Source organism: Carettochelys insculpta, chromosome 21, assembly GCF_033958435.1.
Source record: "Carettochelys insculpta isolate YL-2023 chromosome 21, ASM3395843v1, whole genome shotgun sequence".
Taxonomy (NCBI): domain Eukaryota; kingdom Metazoa; phylum Chordata; order Testudines; family Carettochelyidae; genus Carettochelys; species Carettochelys insculpta.
The window spans coordinates 11,946,096-11,965,365 of NC_134157.1; the positions used below are offsets into that span (position 1 = coordinate 11,946,096).

The 19,270-nt window shown below is 45.0% G+C and overlaps 2 protein-coding genes across 4 annotated transcripts in view; one reads left to right on the top strand and one right to left on the bottom strand.

Annotated features, from left to right (window-relative positions):
* On the top strand, nucleotides 1-8,106 carry ENDOG (endonuclease G). The gene is made up of 3 exons (XM_075015654.1): nucleotides 1-646; nucleotides 3,836-3,945; nucleotides 4,930-8,106. The coding sequence occupies exons 1-3, from the start codon at nucleotides 131-133 to the stop codon at nucleotides 5,201-5,203; spliced, it is 900 nt and encodes a 299-aa protein (XP_074871755.1). The 5' UTR covers nucleotides 1-130; the 3' UTR covers nucleotides 5,204-8,106.
* SPOUT1 (SPOUT domain containing methyltransferase 1) overlaps nucleotides 7,423-19,270 on the bottom strand; it is a 22,023-nt gene continuing 10,175 nt past the window's right edge. For all 3 annotated transcript variants that reach the window (XM_075015651.1, XM_075015650.1, XM_075015653.1), the window contains 9 exons: nucleotides 18,323-18,482; nucleotides 15,273-15,362; nucleotides 14,650-14,699; nucleotides 14,067-14,197; nucleotides 13,376-13,448; nucleotides 12,804-12,902; nucleotides 11,257-11,359; nucleotides 10,197-10,344; nucleotides 7,423-9,700 (listed from right to left, as the gene is read on the bottom strand). In XM_075015651.1, the coding sequence (XP_074871752.1) occupies nucleotides 9,629-9,700; nucleotides 10,197-10,344; nucleotides 11,257-11,359; nucleotides 12,804-12,902; nucleotides 13,376-13,448; nucleotides 14,067-14,197; nucleotides 14,650-14,699; nucleotides 15,273-15,362; nucleotides 18,323-18,482 (926 nt within the window). In that variant the 3' untranslated portion in view covers nucleotides 7,423-9,628. The remainder of the gene's footprint in view (nucleotides 9,701-10,196; nucleotides 10,345-11,256; nucleotides 11,360-12,803; nucleotides 12,903-13,375; nucleotides 13,449-14,066; nucleotides 14,198-14,649; nucleotides 14,700-15,272; nucleotides 15,363-18,322; nucleotides 18,483-19,270) is intronic.

A 19,270-nucleotide genomic window follows, 5' to 3' on the forward strand; every position in this document is an offset into this window, starting at 1 on the left:
CCCAGCACGCGGCGCCCTGTACAGTGGGGCCCGCCCCTTTAAGGGACGGGAACTCGCTCTCCTCCCCGGGGAAGGTCGCTAGCCGGGTTGCAGCCAGCGCCGGCGCGGCGCGGCCCGGTCCGGCTCGGCCATGCAGCGGCTGCGGGACAGCAGGTGGCTGGTGGCCGTCGCCTCCTTGGCCGCGGGGGTGGGGCTGGGCGCGGGGCTGGCGGGCGGGAACCGGCAGGGCAGCTCGGCAGCGGAGGGGCTGCTGGCCCGGCTGCCCGTGGTGCCGGTGGTGGCGGCCGCCGCCTCCTCTTCCCCGCCGGTGCCGGGGGGCGCGGCGCGCGGCGAGCTGGCTAAGTACGGGCTGCCGGGGCTGCCGCAGGTGCGGAGCCGCGAGTCCTACGTGCTGTGCTACGACCCGCGGAACCGGAGCGCCCTCTGGGTGCTGGAGCAGCTCCGCGGGGAAGCGCTGAGCGGCCCCTCCGACCGCTCCGCCTGCGACTTCAAGGAGGACGAGTCGGTACACGAGTATCACCGCGCCACCAACGCCGACTACCGGGGCAGCGGCTTCGACCGGGGCCACCTGGCCGCCGCCGCCAACCACAGGTGGAGCCAGAAGGCCATGCAGGACACCTTCTACCTGAGCAACGTGGCGCCCCAGGTGAGCGGCCGTCCCGACCCTGAGCTCCCGGGGCAGGCGGGGGTGCCACCGGGTAGGTAGCCTCATCCATCCCCGGCATGTGGGGAACCCCCGTGTGACTCCCACTAAGAGCTCAGCTGATGGATCCGGCCTGAAACCCATGAATGGGTTAGGCAGTCTGAGGGTTTCAGATACTAAATATAGAGTGTTTTCATTTGCCTTCAGTTTTTGTGTCTTGAAGAGGTCACTTTTCAAGACTCTTTTTCTGCACCAGTTGGGGCTCCAAATTTTTGAAGGGAAGCTGGGAGATTCTTATGTAATCACAGGACCCCAGGAGCTGGGGCTTTACACAGAAAACATTGAGAATAAAGCTTCCTGCCTTTAGGTGGTAAAGGGGGACAATGCCCATGCTACCTGAGCAGAAATTCCTCTTCCAGGAATGTAAAGAGCAGTGCAATAACTGAAGAGGCTGGAATAGAACACAGGGGTCTCCCTAAAATCTGCTCTTTTTTTTGGTGATAATTTCCAAACCACCGTGTAAATAAGCAGCTCAGTGATTTGAGCACTGGCCTTGTAAATCCAGGGTTGAGAGTTCAATTCCTGAGGAGGCTATTTAGGGTCCTGGGACGATAGATTTTAAAAAAAATCTACTGTATCAGGGATGGTATTTGGTTCTGCCAAGAGGGTAGGGGACTGGACTCAATGATCTGTCTAGGTCCTTTCCAATTCTGTGAAATGTACATACATACATATGTATGTATACGCATAAACATCCCATATACACTGACAAAGAGCTTTATTGGACTCACTTGTGATTACCAAGGTGAATGGACTTTGAATCAAGTCACACTGAAGGCAACAGAAAGCAGCACTGTCAACCTCAGAAGTTCCCCCCTTCAGTTAGATGAGCAAACAATGCCATAATTTACTCCCAACCCTAACTAAGCTTTTACAGTCCCCAAGAGTACAAATGCCACCTATCAAATCAGAGCTCTTTTTTCTGCCTCCCTGGACCATGCTTCTGGTCACTACTTGTGCCTGCTGGGCTAATAACAGTTTAATATGTGGATCTAAATCAGCTCTGGTTTTCTGACATAAGCTGGTAAATTGTAGCTGCCTTATGAGGCTGCTGGTCTGGAGTTACAGCACCAAAAGCATTTAAGCAACCCTACCTCATATTTCCAGACAGGCTCTGGGGTTTGTTTTTTAAAAATAATGTTACCGTTATCTGAAACACCTTCAGAATTTGTTAAGGAAGTTTTGACCATTGTAATATACTCATGAATTTGAGCTCTCTCATTATGGGAGTCAAATTTATCAATATTTAGCTTCCTCAATTATTTTCTTTCTGGGCCTTCAGGTATGGGATGCCCTTCTGTAAGCAAAGTTCGCTTTCATGACTCCAGGAACTTCAGGGGTCATTTTAATCTACGTTTAAGAGTACTCCTTTCTGACAACTCATATTTATCATCCTAACCCTTCTAACATTCCATAATTTCCCTATCAAACTTATTGTTTGTCCCTCTGACAGCCTCGGCACTTGATCTATTTCTACTGTTAAGATGTCTACATTTTGCTCAAACCTCTGTATTCTCTCTCATAGTTTAATCTTTCTTTCCTTTGACCAATTTGGTCAATATTCTGTTGTATAGCCTGGGGTTCCATTCTGTTCAGGAGGTAAGATCTTCCTACGGCATAGCACCTGCCACATATCTGATCAAAATCTCCTCCTCCCCATTTTGGCTGGTCAAACCCTGCTGTCTTTCTAGTTAGTTTACAATGAAGGAACTTAACTCAATTTCATGTTTCAAATGACCTGGCTGACTCTTAGTTTGGGACCAATTGCACAACCCAAATTTTTTTTCTGTGCAGGTTCCTAAAGGGCTGTCAACAGTTATTAATAACTTGCCTAGGTGGGGAAATTTAACAGCAAAACTGTACTGGTACAGTGGGTATATTGCTACAGATGTATAGATATAAATCTCCCTGTGGACACTTACTCTGAAATAGGAGCGTCCACATAGAATACATACCAGTATAGTGCTGTATAGAGAAGCCCTGAGTGCTTCACAGTCTTTAATGTATTTGTTCTCCTAGAGACTGGGAATAGTACACTTCCCTTTTTACGGATAGGGAACTGACACACACACAATCTATCTACTGGCACAAAATACAGCACTATCTCCAGATCTGAAGGAGTGTGTCAGCCCCACGAAAGCTCATCACCTAATAAATTATTTTGTTAGCCTTAAAAGTGCTACATGACTGCTTTTTTTTTTGCAAAGTTAAACAGGAGGTCTGTGTCAGGGTGAGGAATGGTTCTTCTGAGCCCCAGGCCAGTACAGGGGCTAAGAACTGCTGGACAAACCTGCCTCTTTCTTAAAATCATCTACATTAGCTCAAGGGTCATTTGCATTTCCTAGCAGTCTAAGGCCTTTATCCTGCAAACACGCCCAGGTAGGTATAGCTTTACTCACACTAAAATAAACAGGATACTTTTCACTCATAAAGTTAAGCACATAACTAAGTGTTCACAGCAGTGTGAAACTTTATCTCTGGCCAAGGATTAAACCGAAATGACTTCAGAAACAAAAGCATTTGTATGAGAAAACTCTGGTGTCTGCATCCCAGTCAAGGCGGTTGATGATGAAAAAACATTAGATGAATAAACTTCTGTGTGCCAACAGCACAGCCTAGTATACTGGATGTGGACAAGAGATTCTAGAGCCAGATGGCACCACTGAACTTGACCACTATAGATGGAGGCCAGTCTGAAATTTTCTGTCTTCCACTTCTAGCCATTATATCTTATTCCACCTTTTCTCTGGTAAATGGAAGAGCTGATTACCAATATTTGCTTCTCCTGAAGGTTGTTACAGACTATTGCACCTTCTTTTTAAACTAAATAGATTTTTGAGCTCTTTGATTCACTCACGACGAGCCATTCTCAGCTCCTCATCCTGCTTTCGGCAGCTGGGCTTATGTTCTTGGCTCTGCCACTGACCTGCGGGGTGACTGTGGCAAGTTACCTCACTGAACTCTGCCTCAGTTTTCCTATCTGTAAAGTAGGGGCGATGATACTGAATTCCTTTATGAAGTGCTGTGAGATCTCCTGATAAGCCTGACATGAGAGATACATGGGAAGTGTGACCAGAGCTAAGGCTGACTTTCATAACGAATCTTTCCTGGCTGTATTGTGTTTGTTCCTAGGTTCCTCATTTGAACCAGAAAGCTTGGAATAACCTGGAGAAATACTGCAGGAGTTTAACTAAGTACAACAAGAATGTGTATGTCTGCACTGGTCCACTCTTCCTACCGAGGTAAGTACCAGAGCTGGATTGAAATGCATCTTGAAACATGCACCATATGGGTAAATTAAGATGGGTGAAGAATGTGACTTATGCTCTCCATATAAAAGTCAGAAATAATTGTATAGAGCAACTTTTTAGTATATAGTGTTGTAAATGCTTCCACATTTTTCAGGTACATATGAAAGGATTTTGTGGGCTATTCACTATGTTTGGGATTTGTGTATGTATCTTACAACTGAATAAACCTCTGACAGGACCCTATTATGGTAAAAATAATTGCATAGAGGAACTCAAATTATCCAGATTGGAAATAAATTTACTTTGGTTTATGTTCTATCAGTGCTTTTTCTGTACTTTGGGAGCATGAAACTTCCGGGGGCTTCAGAGTAGCTTAGTCATCTTGCACTGTATGTCAGAGTCATTTTTATAGTCTGGCTGTATTGTACTACTAGTGCCAGATCTAACCATAGGTGCATTAACCATGGGCTGCAACAATCGATTCATGTTTTATTACATAGTCAGTTTTTTCCAAATAAAGGTGTGATCATTGGCTGCAGTGAACCATGTGTAGCATCATGAAGGGTAATCACTTGAAGACTCAGTTAAACAAGGACCAAATTAGGTATGGGGAAAGGAGGTGATGAGGAGTAGAACTTGGTCTGCAGTGTGCTTATTCCAGTTTCACTACCTATTGTGCATCTGCCAGCTTACTGGGGGCTTAGACGCTGTCACCGCTCTTGAAAAGTTTAAATCAAGAACCGATCTCTTTCTAAAGAGTTACTGTATCTCAACCAGAAATTATGGGCTGTATGCAGGAAATATTGGATGAAAGTCTAGATCCTGTGTTATGATCAGCTGGTCTGACCTCTTGCAAAAAGAGCCCCTTCTGGCCTAGCCTCTGAATGTATTCAGCTGAAGAAATGGAAGACAAAATCACCGCCACAAGGCGTTTGTGCATGAGTCCTAGGTAACAGAATCTTGTTCTTTGTGTAGGATGGAGGCTGATGGGAAGATGTACATCAAGTACCAGGTGATTGGCAAGAACAATGTGGCAGTCCCAACACATTTCTTCAAAGTGCTCATCCTAGAGAAGCTCACTGGAGAGATTGAGCTGCGCTCCTACGTGATGCCAAACAGTCCTGTGGAGGAGACAATCCCACTTGAACGTTTCCTGGTTCCTATTGAGAGCATCGAGCGGGCATCTGGGCTGCTGTTTGTTCCTAACATCTTGAAAAGAACAAATCGTTTACAGGCTATCACTGCATGACAACAGCTGAACACACCCATGGGACTGATGACAGACCACACTGTGGGGTGAAGGTATCCACCGGAAGGGACTTAGTGATTTATCAGCAGTATGCACAGGTTCACCTGCATCCCCCTCCAGGTGTATTTCAACAGTTTGGGAGCTTTTCATGGGACTGTAATAATTAATATGGTTGCTCGTTCCATGAGGATAGCAAAGATGAGCCCCTGCACATTTGTCCCTAAAAGTGCCTCCTGGAACTTAATAAAAAGGCAGTGCAGTATCTAAAATTAGCAATGTAGTAATGGCTTTCCCTGACTACCTCTATGCTTGGCTCAATGGGTGTCTCTCTAGATCCTGCCCCCATAACCCCCATTACTACTGTATTGGCTCAGGTAAGATGACATCAGAGGAACTATTCTTGCTGAACTAAATGCTTTCAGAGCAGGCTGCACAGGAAAGCCACTTGGTTTCCAAGATTAATGATCTTTTTGGGGTGGGTGGGTGACTTTTTATTGCTCTTGCTGTAGAACAAAGTATTTTTGTGCCAGTTTCAGTATAAATTTTCACTGAAAATCCAAAATAGAGATCTGTTTCTTAGTAATACCAGATAACACGATGGTAGATTTGATTCTCGTATCTCATTGTTTTAGCTTGCAGACTTCATGGACTCTGCCTCTCCTTTTAGTGTAAGCAGATTTTAAGCCACATGATTTCAGGTATAGACCCAGCTATCCTCAGGTAAGCTCACTGCTGTCCTGTGAGGTCAACACTGAGATTCTGTCCTTGGTGGCTTAAAAGCCCATCGTTAGGGGGCTGACAGACTTGCCAGGGCCCTAGGCAAGGTGAATGTGGACCTGACTCTGCTCCTAGAAGGCAGTAAGCCCTCAGCGCCTCCCAGAGCATGCTGTGCTATGCACCCTGCTCGCAAGCCCTTTACTGCAGCAGTGGTTAGAGCCCTGGGTCCTTCTGAATCATGAGGCTCTGGGGTCATTTCCCCCTTTCCCCTGCTCCCTCCCCAACTGGCAGGCCTGCCCGTGATTCCACAGGATGCTACGCTTCCTGTAAGCAGGAGTCTGTTGCTATTAGAATGTTAACTTGCTAAGAATGTTAGGCTGGATCCTACCCTGCTCCTTTGTCTTTTCTAAGGAGCTGAAGTAGCCATAGTGGTCACATACCTTTTACGTAAGCGAGTTAGACAATACCTGTACAGGACAGAGAGGAAGGAGCATTTACACTGTAATAACTACTGTACCTGGCCCAACAGGCCCATTATTGCTTACAAAAAAGAGTGATGTTTTAACATTGGTGAAAGACACTTGGCTTAAGTCTCCACTGACACTTTACTGCACTAATTTCTGGCTTGGTGTGGTGGGAATAACAAACCCTGAGCACTGTGTAATCCACGGGTGCCATTTTAGATTTTGGTGAGTGGGAGGGGCAACCTGTGCATGTTGTGATTGGAAGGGGGAGTGAGAGCATGGGGGGTCGGACCGAGAACAGTGGTTTCAGGAGTGTTACTAAGTTTGTACAAGTACAAATCAAGTAGCAAATGGGTGGGGAGGAACAAACCCCATCCACCCTCCCTGCTCACATCACCTCTTTCCAGGCACTGGAAAACTGTTTTTTTGACAGGTATAGCTAATTAGAGAAGAGAGAAATCAGAATAAATGTTAGATCCACTCAGTTCTAATGCTAACAGTCTGACATTGTGGGACAAGTCACTTAAAGGACACTGGTTAGCCTTACAGATTTAATGTATATTCTTACTTTGCTACTAACTCTCTGGAGGGAAGGGAGAGAGATTGTCATGATTCCTGAGCTCTTCTCTGGAAGGAGACTGGTGCGGGGGGGCAGGAGGTCTACAGGGTTTCAGCAGGGGGCAGACACATTTAAATTCCATATAAGAACATCAGAATGGTCAGACTGAGTCAGACCAATGGTCTGTTTAGCCCAGTATCCTGTCTTCTACCAGTTCCCAATGCCAGGTGCATCAGAGGGCATGAACAAAAGAGACAATCTTCATTATCCATCCTGTTACCCAGTCCCAGTCTTTGGCAAACAGAAGCTAGGGCCACCCTCCCTGTCCATTGTGACTAGTAGCTACTGAGGGACCTATCCTCCTTGAATTTGTTCTGTTCTTATTGTAACCTGTTACGAGTGTGGGCCTTTTCACCATCCTGGCAAGAAGTTCCAAAGGTTGACCTTGAAGAAATAATTTGTTTTAAATCTGGTGCCTATACATTTCATTGGGTGAGCTTTTATTGGTGAAGTAGTAAAGAACATTTCCTTAGTCTATTTTTCCACACTATTCAAGATTGTATAGACCTCTAACAAAGCCCCCTCTGCCACCACCCTTTCATCTTTTCTTGTCCAAGCTGAAATGTCTTGGAATTCTGTTAAGCTCTCGTCATAGGGCAGCTGTTCCTTACCCCTAATAATTTCTGGTGCCCTTCTATACTTTTTCCAAACCCAATACAGCTTTTTCAGATGGAGTGGCCAGACCTAGATGCAGTATGCACACCTGTGGCTATATCATGACTTTATATAGTGGCAGTATATTGTCTGCTATCTATTCCTTTCCTAATAATTCCCAATGTTCTGTTAGCTTTTTGGGTTGCCACTGAGCAGACGTTTTCAGGGAACAATCACCCTAATGATTCCAAGCACACTTGCTTGAGTGGTAACAGCTATTTTAGACCTCATCATTTTTATTTCAATAGGTGGAATTCTATTTTTCAGTGTACAGTATTCACATTGAATTCTGTCCTGGTGTTGCCCAGTCACTCAGTTTTATGAGATGCCTTTGTAATTTACAGGTTTGGACTTAACTGTTTTGAATAATTATGTATCATCTGTAAATTTTGTAACTTCACTACTTATCCCTTTTTAAGGCCATTTATGAGCAAGCTAAACAGCAGTAACCCATTCCTATTCTTTCTTCACCCTGTCTTTTAAATGGAGTACCTGACAATAGTGTTTTCCCTTACTCAGCCTGCCAACCTCTGTTTATAAACAAGTTTCCTGCCCCAAGGCAAAGCTGGAAGCAACAGAAGTTCTGTTGCACAGTAACAGAGAGAGCCATGCTAGTCTATATACTATCAAAACAAAAAAGCAGTCCAGTAGCACTTTAAAGACTAACAAAATAATGTATTATTAGGTGATGAGCTTTCCTGGGACAGACACGCTTCTTCAGAATCTGAAGAAGTGGGTCTGTCCCAGGAAAGCTCATCACCTAATACATTATTTTGTTAATCTTTAAAGTTCTGTTGCAGATAAGAGATGCCTCTGAAGCTAGGGTGTATGCTTATGCAGCCCAAGTATGAAATCTAGGGGTTCAAACTTTAGGAGGTGCTACGGACACTGTCCCCCCACAAACCTGCAATAAATGGCACCCTTGGCAAACTGGGTTACCACATGCTGGCAACTATGTCTCCCACTGTTGTTAGCTACTCCCCTGACGGTGGTGTTTTCTATAGAGCACTAGGAGAGCTCTCTCCCAGCACTCCCACCATGGCCACACTTTCATTTTCACGTGCCTTAATTTCCAGACATGCAGACAAAGCCTTACACAAACAAGGTGTGGGTGGAGGTATAACTAGGTGCTTGGTTGAGAACTTCTGTTCCCACCCCTGAGGAAAGCCACTGGCACCTCTTGCCTTAGCTAGAGCTCCAAAAATGTACACTCACCACCTTTGTTAATGGTGTATGTCAGTTTAAATGGTTGCGTTACTGCTCAGCCCTGAAGCAAGAGAGCAACTCTGCAGTCTGCCTGCTTTGCTTAGCTAATTTGTGTACAGTACATTGCAGCTGCCCCTACACTGCTCAAAAGCACTTGATCTCAGTATTAAAGGCCCCAAACGCTCATTAGCAACCTGGACCGTGCGCTTTAACGTGTACTGAGTAAACAGCTCCTAGGGACTTTCTAGAGGCACTCAATGCTTTTCCCAATAAGGTCCCTAATTCTTTGCCTCAACCCCCAGTGACACTGCCCCCACTTTTTAAAACGCCAGCATACTAAGCATGACAGCTTCATTTTTTCTAATACCATGTTGGGGCTGCATGATCCCCAACAGGCTTTTCATGCTGATATGAGGCTGCAACCAGCTCCATTTACCAACACTGCCTGGCCTAGGACCATGCTCCTCCTATTGCCCTAGCCAGTGTAGAGTCACGTTGCTTAATCTCAGTTTCATCTTTGAGTCAATAAAAAAAGCTATAGCCATTTTGGTAAAGCTATTTTGCTTTTCTTGATTATTCTCCAAGAGGCTGGAGTTTGGCAGGCTGCCCTGCGAACTCATCCATCACCCCCAGCAACTCTTCCTAAATGTAAGGCTAGCAGGACTTGGAACAAGCCTGCTGACACCAAAGAAGGGCACTTCCACAGATGCAGGTGAAAGCAAGAGGAGGCAGGATGAGTTCCAAACATCAGTAGGTTACACCCCTTCATCTACCGTCTTTCTTCACAGCCTCGTCAATGCGGGGTCTCAGTGCAGACAGGGATATCAGTATTGCTTCCTAGAACCACAACCAGAAAGTAGGATCAGATCCACTGGCACCTCAGAACTTCACATCACTTAATACAAATCTAATGACTGCTTACAGAAGCGCTGTAGTGGAATTAATGCGCTTGTACCTATAGCAGACCTGCCTCATACTAGCCCAGCCAGAGTCACTCCTGGGTTTTTAGTCTACAAATAACTTCATTGCTAAAGACAGTTTACAAGCTCTCTGGGCCCAGAATCATCTTGTTTGAGGTTTGCACTGCACCTTGCGAAGTGCATGCCACACCACAACAAATAATAGTTTAAATTGGGTGGGATTAACCCCATACCTGAGAAACCTGTTAGAGTAGGTATTTTAGAAAGACCACTTGAACAACTAGAGTGAAGGGGGCAACATCTAACCACATAAGTCACAGCTCGCTGAGAGAGCTTCCTTCCTCAAAGGAAAACATGAATAGACTTGATCCTCAGGAGAAGAGTGTTGCCGTGCTATTATCCACATGACATACCTCTGTCCTGATGGTGCGGCTGCCCTGGCTGGGACATGTGTTCAGGTAAAGGTCAAACAAGACACTTGGATCAGTGCTCTCCAGGTTTGGGTCAGCATCCACACCAGCCTCCAGGCCTTGGAGACCTCCAAATACTATTAGGGCATGGCTAGAAGAGAGCAGAATAACGACTTATCAGACAGGAGAAGACTGGATCCTACAGCTGTTCCAGGTCAGAAGACACTACAGTGCTGCCCCTGTAATCTTTCACACCACCAATCAGCTCATATGTAGAATTTTTCATCATTTCAGATGTCATCCTCAATTTTACCCATGAGGAAATGGCAGCAGAGAAACGAAGTGATTTGAACAAGGTCAGCTGGTGGGATAGTTAACAGAGCCTTCAACAGCTGTACACAATTTGCTAAATGCCAGCACAAGTGGTGATTCTCATGAGCTGCAGAATAAGTTCAGAATGTAAACAGCGCCTAGCTGGCTCAATACACTGAACAAAAACACTACTCAGCTACATCATCAAAACAGAGAAAAACATAACTGGTCTGGCCCCCAGCTGCCATCCAAACAGCTGTAAAAATACCCTGATCTGTACCCACAATGACAGCGTTCAGTGAGTTAAGTTAATGATGGCGTACTCTTGCACTGACAAACTTGATCAGAAAATCCAACCCACTGAAATACTCGGGGCTTTGTTTTTACCAGATGGGATGCATGTATGGAAAGACTATCAGAGCAGGTAACTCAGGACTTGTCTACATTTACAACACTGCACTATGTGAACAATCCATCCCTGACCAACGCAGTTATGCCTATATAAGTCTATAGTGCAGATAACATAGGGCCTGCATTCAAACTGCCACAAAATGAATGGGAGTGGCATGCTTGTAAGGACTTGAACCCTACTGCTGCAGAAAAACGCCTCGATAGGGAGAATATTCACATAGCAGCACAGACTATTGCAGTTTCCTCGAATGCACTGGTTGGTGTACTGCAGACATCTTGTTCCCAGAGCTGGCTGGACAGAGAAGAGATATGTTGAGCAGCAAGGAAACAGTCCAGTTACCTGAAGAAAGGGAGAGTTGCTTGGTCCACACAGGTCCCTCGCTCAGAAGTCCCAATAGAGAGGTCATAACCTTCTTTAAAAGGGCATTCAGCAAAAACAGAACCTGAGAAACAAATATTGTATCAAAGTAAAGTAAGCAGTGGCACCTCCTGCTTTACAGGGTTCTAAATGCAATCACTGGAAATATTTCACACTTTATATACCTGAAGATTAGTTACTCAGAATTGCCTCTACTGTCTCCTATGTTTTAGTGCCATCTTGTAACATACTATTAACATTCAATGTATCAAAAACAAATTATATCTTCTTCTACCAAGGTGGCTCTGAATTCCATCAGCAGAATGGCACCCTAATTCCTCTAATCAGACGGGTGGGGGGATAGCTTAGGAGTTAGAGAATTGGCCTTGTAATGCTGAACCAGCCCCAGGCTAGTGTATCTTGCTTGGAATCACTCACAGGCTAAGGGAGGAGTGGGAGATTTTAAAGATTCATCAAAACTAAGAGGGCTCAAAAAAGAACTAAATGAATTCATGGCGGATCAATGGCTTTTTGGCAAGGATGGTAGCCCTAGCTTCTGTTTGTCAGAAGCTGGGAATGGGCAAAGCTCACTTAGAGGGGAGAGATAACTCAGTGGTTTGAGCATTATCCTGCTAAACCCAAGGTTATGAGCTTAATCCTTGAGGAGGCCATTTATGGGTCTGGGGCAAATAAATTTAACAAAAAAAAATCTGTCAGAGATGGTGCTTGGTCCTGCCAAGAGGGCAGGGGACTGCACCTGAGGTCCCTTCCAGCTCTAGGAGTGGCGTGTATATGTGTATATTACCTGTTCGTTCATTCCCTCTGGGGAACCTGGCACTGGCTACTGTCAGAAAATAGGATCCTGGGCTAGATGGGCCTCCTGTGGAATGTTTGGATCTGACTCAGGCTCAGTGGTTATATGCAGCATGATGGAACCTCCTGTACTCAAGTCTCATACTTTCAAGGGGCTCAACAGCACTCTTGTAAGTTTTAGAACCTCACCTGCTCAGAAAGGACCCACTGATCAGTGAGGGAATACAGAAGGCTCACTAGGACACTTTGGAACCTATGACACCTGAGCTATTGATGCTTAAGGGTGGGAACACACAGCTAATCAGGACAGCTGCAGAGATCAGCATTTGCCTGCACTACTTTGACCACTGTTGGCTCCCCTCCCAACAGTCTTAAATTCTGTGACTAATCAGATATTGGCGCAGTCCCCATCTTCTGCATGTACGAGGACTGAAGCTGGTAAATCCCGGGGGCTGAGAGCAAGTCAGCGAATACAGGCTCATTACCATACAACCCATCCCTCCATCACCAGAAGGAAATTAGACATTTAAAATACCTATGAAACAATGGCAATAAATGGACCCTACGAAGAGGATTTTGATGAAAAAAGTATCTGGTTTTGCATCAAGCACAAATATAATCTGTGTAAACATGCATGCACAACTAGGTACGGGTGGATCCTGCTACTTCTGCCCTGGGCCAGCAGGCAAGTGACAGAATACAGAGTCAATACTTACTGAGGCAGGAGGCTAAGCGGACATTGTAACCCCAGTACAGGCCAGACACAGTCCGTGGATGGTTAGAGGACACTACAGTGCCTTTCTGTATTTTGCTATCTGAAACCAAAGCCCATGGATTAGCACAGCAAATTGCAGTTCTCCAGACATTGCTGGAAATTAACCAATAACCCCCAGGCTATATTCAAAAGGCTCTTCAGTAAGGCATAAACTAGTTCAACCCCTTATATTAATTAAGGAAAGCCTGTATGAGTTTAGTCTACTCAGCACTGTCTATAAATTGATGAAGCTCAAAACACTGAGTTCTGAATACCAGCACAAACGAAATATTAAGATACAATAAATGAGTCTCCCACTGAGGGGTATGGGGCTGGAAATTATTCACTATAGCTGGGTATAATGATTCCTGAACATGTTTAAAGATGTCTTGTGTCCTAAAGATGGCAAGTCACTAAACTCCCTCACGGTCTTTTGGCAAATACTAGATTCTGCAGGACTAGGGCTATTCTACAAATCATAGTGGTAGTATTTGCTTATCTAACCTGTGCAGACACAGGATGGCTATGGTTTACCTGGATTCTGCTGTTTGAACAGCTGAACAGTGACTCGAAGACCAGACTCTAGCTGTTTGTCTATCTGCACCTCCTACAACAATAGAACATCAGCACAAATGGTTTTAGACACATGGACACCCACCCACAGGAAAGCTGCAGATGGCAAGCAAAAAAATCACTTTTGGGAAAGCAAACTACACTGTCAGCCAAGACCGAAAGCTCCATCAGCGAGCAGCCAGTTAGATGCCACACTGTATAGCATGGATCGGACTACAGAAAACCGTCAGTCCTCCAAGACACTCATCTGGCTTAGAACAACTGCAATGGATGATGCATTTCCAGCTCAATGTACAGAACAACAGAATAAGAGTTTCTTAATTCAGACAAAATGTAAATGGAGGATTTTGTCCTACTGCATGATGCTAAGAGACACTATTGTCTCCACCAGGACCCAGCAGAGGGTGCCATAAACTAACAAAGAAACACTGATCAGAAAGAAGAGACTAAATGAAATAAAAAAAAAAAAAAAGGAGGTGGGGGGAGATAGGGACACATCAGTTACTAGAAATTCTCCCATTCCACAGCAGGACATGTCTCTTCAAGAATCACACTGGTAGCTTATGGCCATACTAGCCTGATTCTACTTGGCCTTGAAAGGAGTAACTGACAGGTGACTGGAAGAGTGGGGGTGAGGACAAACAGGCCATACCTTCTTCATCCCACAGTTAACAAAGGAGCCTTTGCCTGGCTTGGTGGGCCGAGCTAACACCACTCCTTCCCGGTATTCTGATTCCTCATCTATCCGCACATGATGAGGGCTGTCCAATGGGTTCAGCAGCCCTGAAACAGTAGAGGGAAGTTGAGGAAAAATGCAAGGCTATGTATTGCAGCACAGATTGCACCAGGAGGTAAATTATAAAGTGATTCATCCTCCGCTTCTCCAGTCCTCACCCCCACACTCATCACTCCCTGCCCATACTGATGGAAAAACCATGAAATGGTCTGTGTGTGCACAGGCAGAGAAGCATCCCAAGTATGATGAAGAAGAACATGACTTTCCTCTCTCAGTCAAGGAAAAGCTTTGGTATTGGGTGTTAATCCCACTGCCACTCCTTACAGAGCATAAGAGCTCAAGAGCTACATTACACGAACTGGAACAACAAGCAGGCTGTCCAGGACACGTGAGCCTGTATATGGAAAGGTGGGAACCTCATGTCTGTGTACTTCACCAGAGAGGGCTTATGCCTTAAGGATGGGACCAGGGTGGCAAAGGACTGTAACCACATCCTTACCTGCAAACTGCAGATCTTGGTGTTTTGGGAAAAATGATTTTCTCAAGTATCTGTTCAGAGAGAGAGAGTCAAGTCTCAAAATCGTTACAGTCTTCTTTCAGACTACTTTTTAATTTCAGATTTCCAGCTTTAATCAGGAAATCAGCCCTATGGTACCATATAGCCTGTAAGGCTACAGCTCCTATGAAACGTAAGTGATCATTTGAACGCTACACATTCCTGCAGCTCTGTCAGATGCCAAGATCTTTTTTATTTCCTGGGCATTTGGGTCTGAATTCAAAGCAGAAGCTGCTGCTCTTCTGGCACTTACAAGCTCTAAGGCTGGCATCCCAACACTAGTAATGCACAGCAGTCTTTTTTCACTGTGCAGATTTCATTCTTCAGCACGCTAATGGGCATACCCGCACTCAAGCTTGTGGGCACAACAAATGAATCAGAATAGAATCTACCCCCAGATGGCCCAATACAGGAGAATAAACAAATATAAATGAGATTGGCCCTCCGCTACCCAACACCTGCTCCTCCAACCTTTGATACGTGTTGCATAATCCCACATTAATAAATGACACCATTAAACCATGATGGAATCTCTGTGGTGTGCAAAACTATCACATTGGTCTTACTGAGGACACTCCAAATACTGCAGAATCCGAGCCAGCTGCACGCAGGCCTGTCCTTTCTTTCCAATCCCGTCAAACTGCCCCTCCACAGTCCTGAAAGAGAAGAGTGCAGTTTGTGATCTTCTAAGACATTTACACAACCCCTGGAGTGAGCAGATGTACATACAAGGCCCATCCCATTTCTATTAAATTAAAAAGTATACAATTAGAAACAGGCCTTTTTAAAAGTGGCTTGTGATAGAGAGAACCTCACCCTTGTTGCCAGTTCAAGTCTGACCCAGGTCAGGACAGATCATAGTACACAGTCATTAGATGATCAAAACAAAAAGCAGTCAAGTAGAACTTTAACGACTAGCAAAATAATTTATAATAATTACCTAATAAATTATTTTGCTGGTCTTTAAAGTGCTACTTGACTGCTTTTTGTTTTGATAGTGTATAGACTAGCACGCCTCCCTCTCTGTTTCTAGGTTGGCTAGATGATCTGTGAAAGGAGTAAGTGATATCAGACCAAGTTCCAGCTGATTGGCTGTTGGTCACACAACCACCAGAACTGGTAACCTTAATAATCTAGGCCATTTTTGGGTTGGGGGACACTGACCTGTATACAAATCAGTCAGGGGCCACACAGGTCACAAGTGAGAAGCAACAAAAGCCCTCACTGATGTGGTCCCTGACTATATGAGGGCCAGGGCAGGAGGGGGTGCATGAGCTGGGGTGTGGGTCTTGGCAGAAGGGTGCAGGAGGGTTTAGGGTGTGGAAGGGAGGGGGCAGGAGCAGGGGGGCAGGGTGTGAGTCAGGAGTCAGAGTGGGAGGAGGTTCAGGAAGGAGGTGGCAGTAGAGTCTGGATGAGAAGGGGCATAGGAACAGTTGACCTGGTCAGTTCCCCTGGACACACATGGCTCTGCTCCTCCTCCCTCTGCTCTCAGGCACTGTCCTCAGCTGCTCTAACAGAACAGCTGATTCCAGCCAATCAGAGCAGTGGAAGGAAGCCTCTGGTCAGCAAGGTCAAGGGCATTGCTGCCACCTGTCCCCTTCCCCCAGCTAGGGGAACAGCAGCGAGCCACAGCAGAGCCCAGATCCAATCCACAAGGCCTGGGGCTCCAAACCCTCCATTCTGCCGTGGACTGGATGCTATGGAGGGGAGCTCTGAGCCTTGAGGTCTGGAGCCAGACAAGCCACAGTCCAGATTCAGGTCGCTGGCCAGGGTTCCCCACCCCAATCTAGGCCAATGCCTGGATGAGCCATTGAGTATGGTTACAGATGGAGCCTTCCAGTTCAGGAGTAGGAACTGTGGGAAAGAATGACATTTTGCTACACTAGTCTGCACTGGGGATAAACAGGGATAGTTTGTTTCCAGGGCCATCAAGACAGCACCTTTTCTTAGCACTACAAAATATCTTCCTGTAAATCTGCATACAATGTTGCTCTAATTGTGTCAGGCCCATGATAGTAGAGAGACAGAGAGAGAAAGACAATATCTTTTATGGGGCCAGTTTCTGTTGGTGAAAGAAACAAGCTCACAGAGCTCTTTTTGAGGTTCTTGGAAATCTAGTTGAATAGTGAGAGAGAGACAGCCGTGCTAGTCTATATTCTATCAAAACAAAAAGGCAGTCCAGTAGCATTTTAAAGACTAACAAAATAATTTATTAGGCGATAAGAATTCATGGGACAGACTCTGAAGAAGTGGGTCTGTCCCATGAAAGCTCACCACCTAATAAATTATGTTAGTCTTTAAAGTGCTACTGGACTGCCTTTTTGTTTTGGAAATCAAGTGTTTGTGTTGCATAACAGGATTATCCATGCAATTTAGCATTTACATTTAACTTATTTGCTGTTATGGGACCTAAGTGTCCTATGGAACCAAGCTATTTCTTGGTTTACCTATAGTGTTCAAATTTGCTCCAACAATCATGTATTTTTACCTCTATCACAGACTAACTATAAATCAGGCACTGAGCTTTGTAAACCTTGTCACTTCGGCTGCGTCTACAGTACAAGATAAAAATCAAATGTAAAGGAGTTAGCTTGACATTAAAACATTGTCTTCATTGTAAATGTCATTAGCTTGATTCAGTCTTCCCTAATATCGATATTAATGGATGAGTATAGCGTCAATCTTGAGTTTAAAATGTTGAATAAAGTCTCCTGTGGAAGCGCCATGTCCTTCATTCAAATTTATTAGCCTCTACAAGTGTCCCATATGCATCCCACAAAGCTATGTGCTGCATCTGGCTCCCAGCTCCCTGCTACTAGCACAAGATGAGAAACTGATCGGGGCTGCCCTGCTATCAGTTTCCCAGGTCCCACAGCTTGCTGGAGCTGGGAAACTGACCAGTAGTGATAACATAGCCTTAGTCTGCATGGTCCGGCAGTCACGAAGAACATAAATCTGAATGGATTTCTGTGCTTCCAAAGATGGCCAAGTGCCAATCTTCAGAGCCATCTTCCCACAGACTAGAATTGGTTATCTAGTCCTTTGGGCTTTTTTGCTGAGACTGTAAACAAGGATGCCAAGTGTTTAACCAAATGCAAGACAGACACCTGTGAATTGGTAGGCATACACACCACCAATTCGTCTTGCAGGCCACTGAATTGTAACCAGGTGATGCTGCTTCTGTGGGCTCCATGAAAATGGTTATTAACAACCCTATAGAGCCATACAAGTTACTTGGGATTTCCAAGACCAGCATCTGATGAAGTGAGTCTGTGCTCACGAAAGCTCATGCTCAAAACTTTTCTGTTAGTCTATAAGGTGCCACAGGACCCTTTGTTGCTGTTACAGATCCAGACTAACATGGCTACCCCTCTGATACTTGATACAAGTTATGTTATTTCGGTCATTAAATTTGCTGCTTGAGAAACTGCCGCTGTCCAGTTCCACACACGGAAAGAAAAGAATAAAGAGGAAGATCTCATCAGACAAGCCATTTGACAAGGCCAGAGAGAAGCTGCAGCTCTGTGTCCTGCTTGCCTTCATTTGAGATGAGTTGCACAGAAACTGGCCCTATCAAGGAACAGGTTATTTAGGGAAGAAAATGAATCACTCTTACCTTGAATCTTCTCCTTCTTCATCAAACACCACAATCTCATCCACACAGAAGATGGCACAGGCCCTGGCAATCTGCCCAGCAAGGTATGTCCTCAACTCTGGAGACTGGGCATTATTCAGGATGGAACCTGGCAGGGCTACACTAACCGTATAATGACGCCCTAGTAGGGAGAAAAAAAAAATAAGTGGGATTAGACAGAAGAGCCAGAGCTTGGCAGTTTTACTATTTGTGCTGCCAAAGCGACAGCATTAGCTGGTTCTTTCATTTTAAATGTAAGCTCTTTGTGGCAAGGACTGTTCTGTGTTTTCACAGTACCTGGTACAAAGGGGCCCCAATTCCTTCTGAGGCTTTCACACTACAAGTATAAAAGTCCAAAGCATTCCTATATAGTGCCTTTTACAAAATAAGGGCCCCACACCATTTTCACAGTAGTGAACTTTCATTTTGCCATGAGCCTTAAAAAGGATCGGGGAGGGCAACAAGTATTCTCAATCAGGCGTAAACATACCCCTGGGGATAAACAGAAATCTTCTGGATACACCAGTTCATCTAGATATATGCCTGTTTTCACAACAGGCTATGTATAAAATGCACTAGCGAAGTCGGTATAAACTAAAATTTCCATACAATGATTTGTTTATACTACTCTGAATGAAATGTAAGTATAATATTTATACTTGATTGATTTATTTTATAATTATATACCAAAAATGAGAAGGCAAGAAAGTTTCTAAGTTAGCATTCTGTGACACTTTCATAACTCTAGGTCTGATTTTGCAAGCCAGTAGTTTTTAAGGGAGGTGAAACCCAATTGTACACAAGACAAATTGGACCCCAAAAGGGATACAGTAGTCTGGAAAAGTTGAGAACCACTGGACTAGACTGTAGAGCAGGGGTGAGCAGCTTGACATTTCAAAAAGGGGGGGAGGGTGCATGACTGGCTGTTAG

What these genes read in the sequence shown, in the direction of transcription:
- ENDOG (XM_075015654.1), top strand. Translation starts at nt 131, where the DNA reads ATGCAGCGGCTGCGGGACAGCAGGTGGCTGGTGGCCGTCGCCTCCTTG. An exon ending in TGAGCAACGTGGCGCCCCAG is followed by an intron (nt 647 to 3,835) that starts GTGAGCGGCCGT and finishes GTTTGTTCCTAG; the next exon opens with GTTCCTCATTTGAACCAGAA. An exon ending in GGTCCACTCTTCCTACCGAG is followed by an intron (nt 3,946 to 4,929) that starts GTAAGTACCAGA and finishes TTCTTTGTGTAG; the next exon opens with GATGGAGGCTGATGGGAAGA.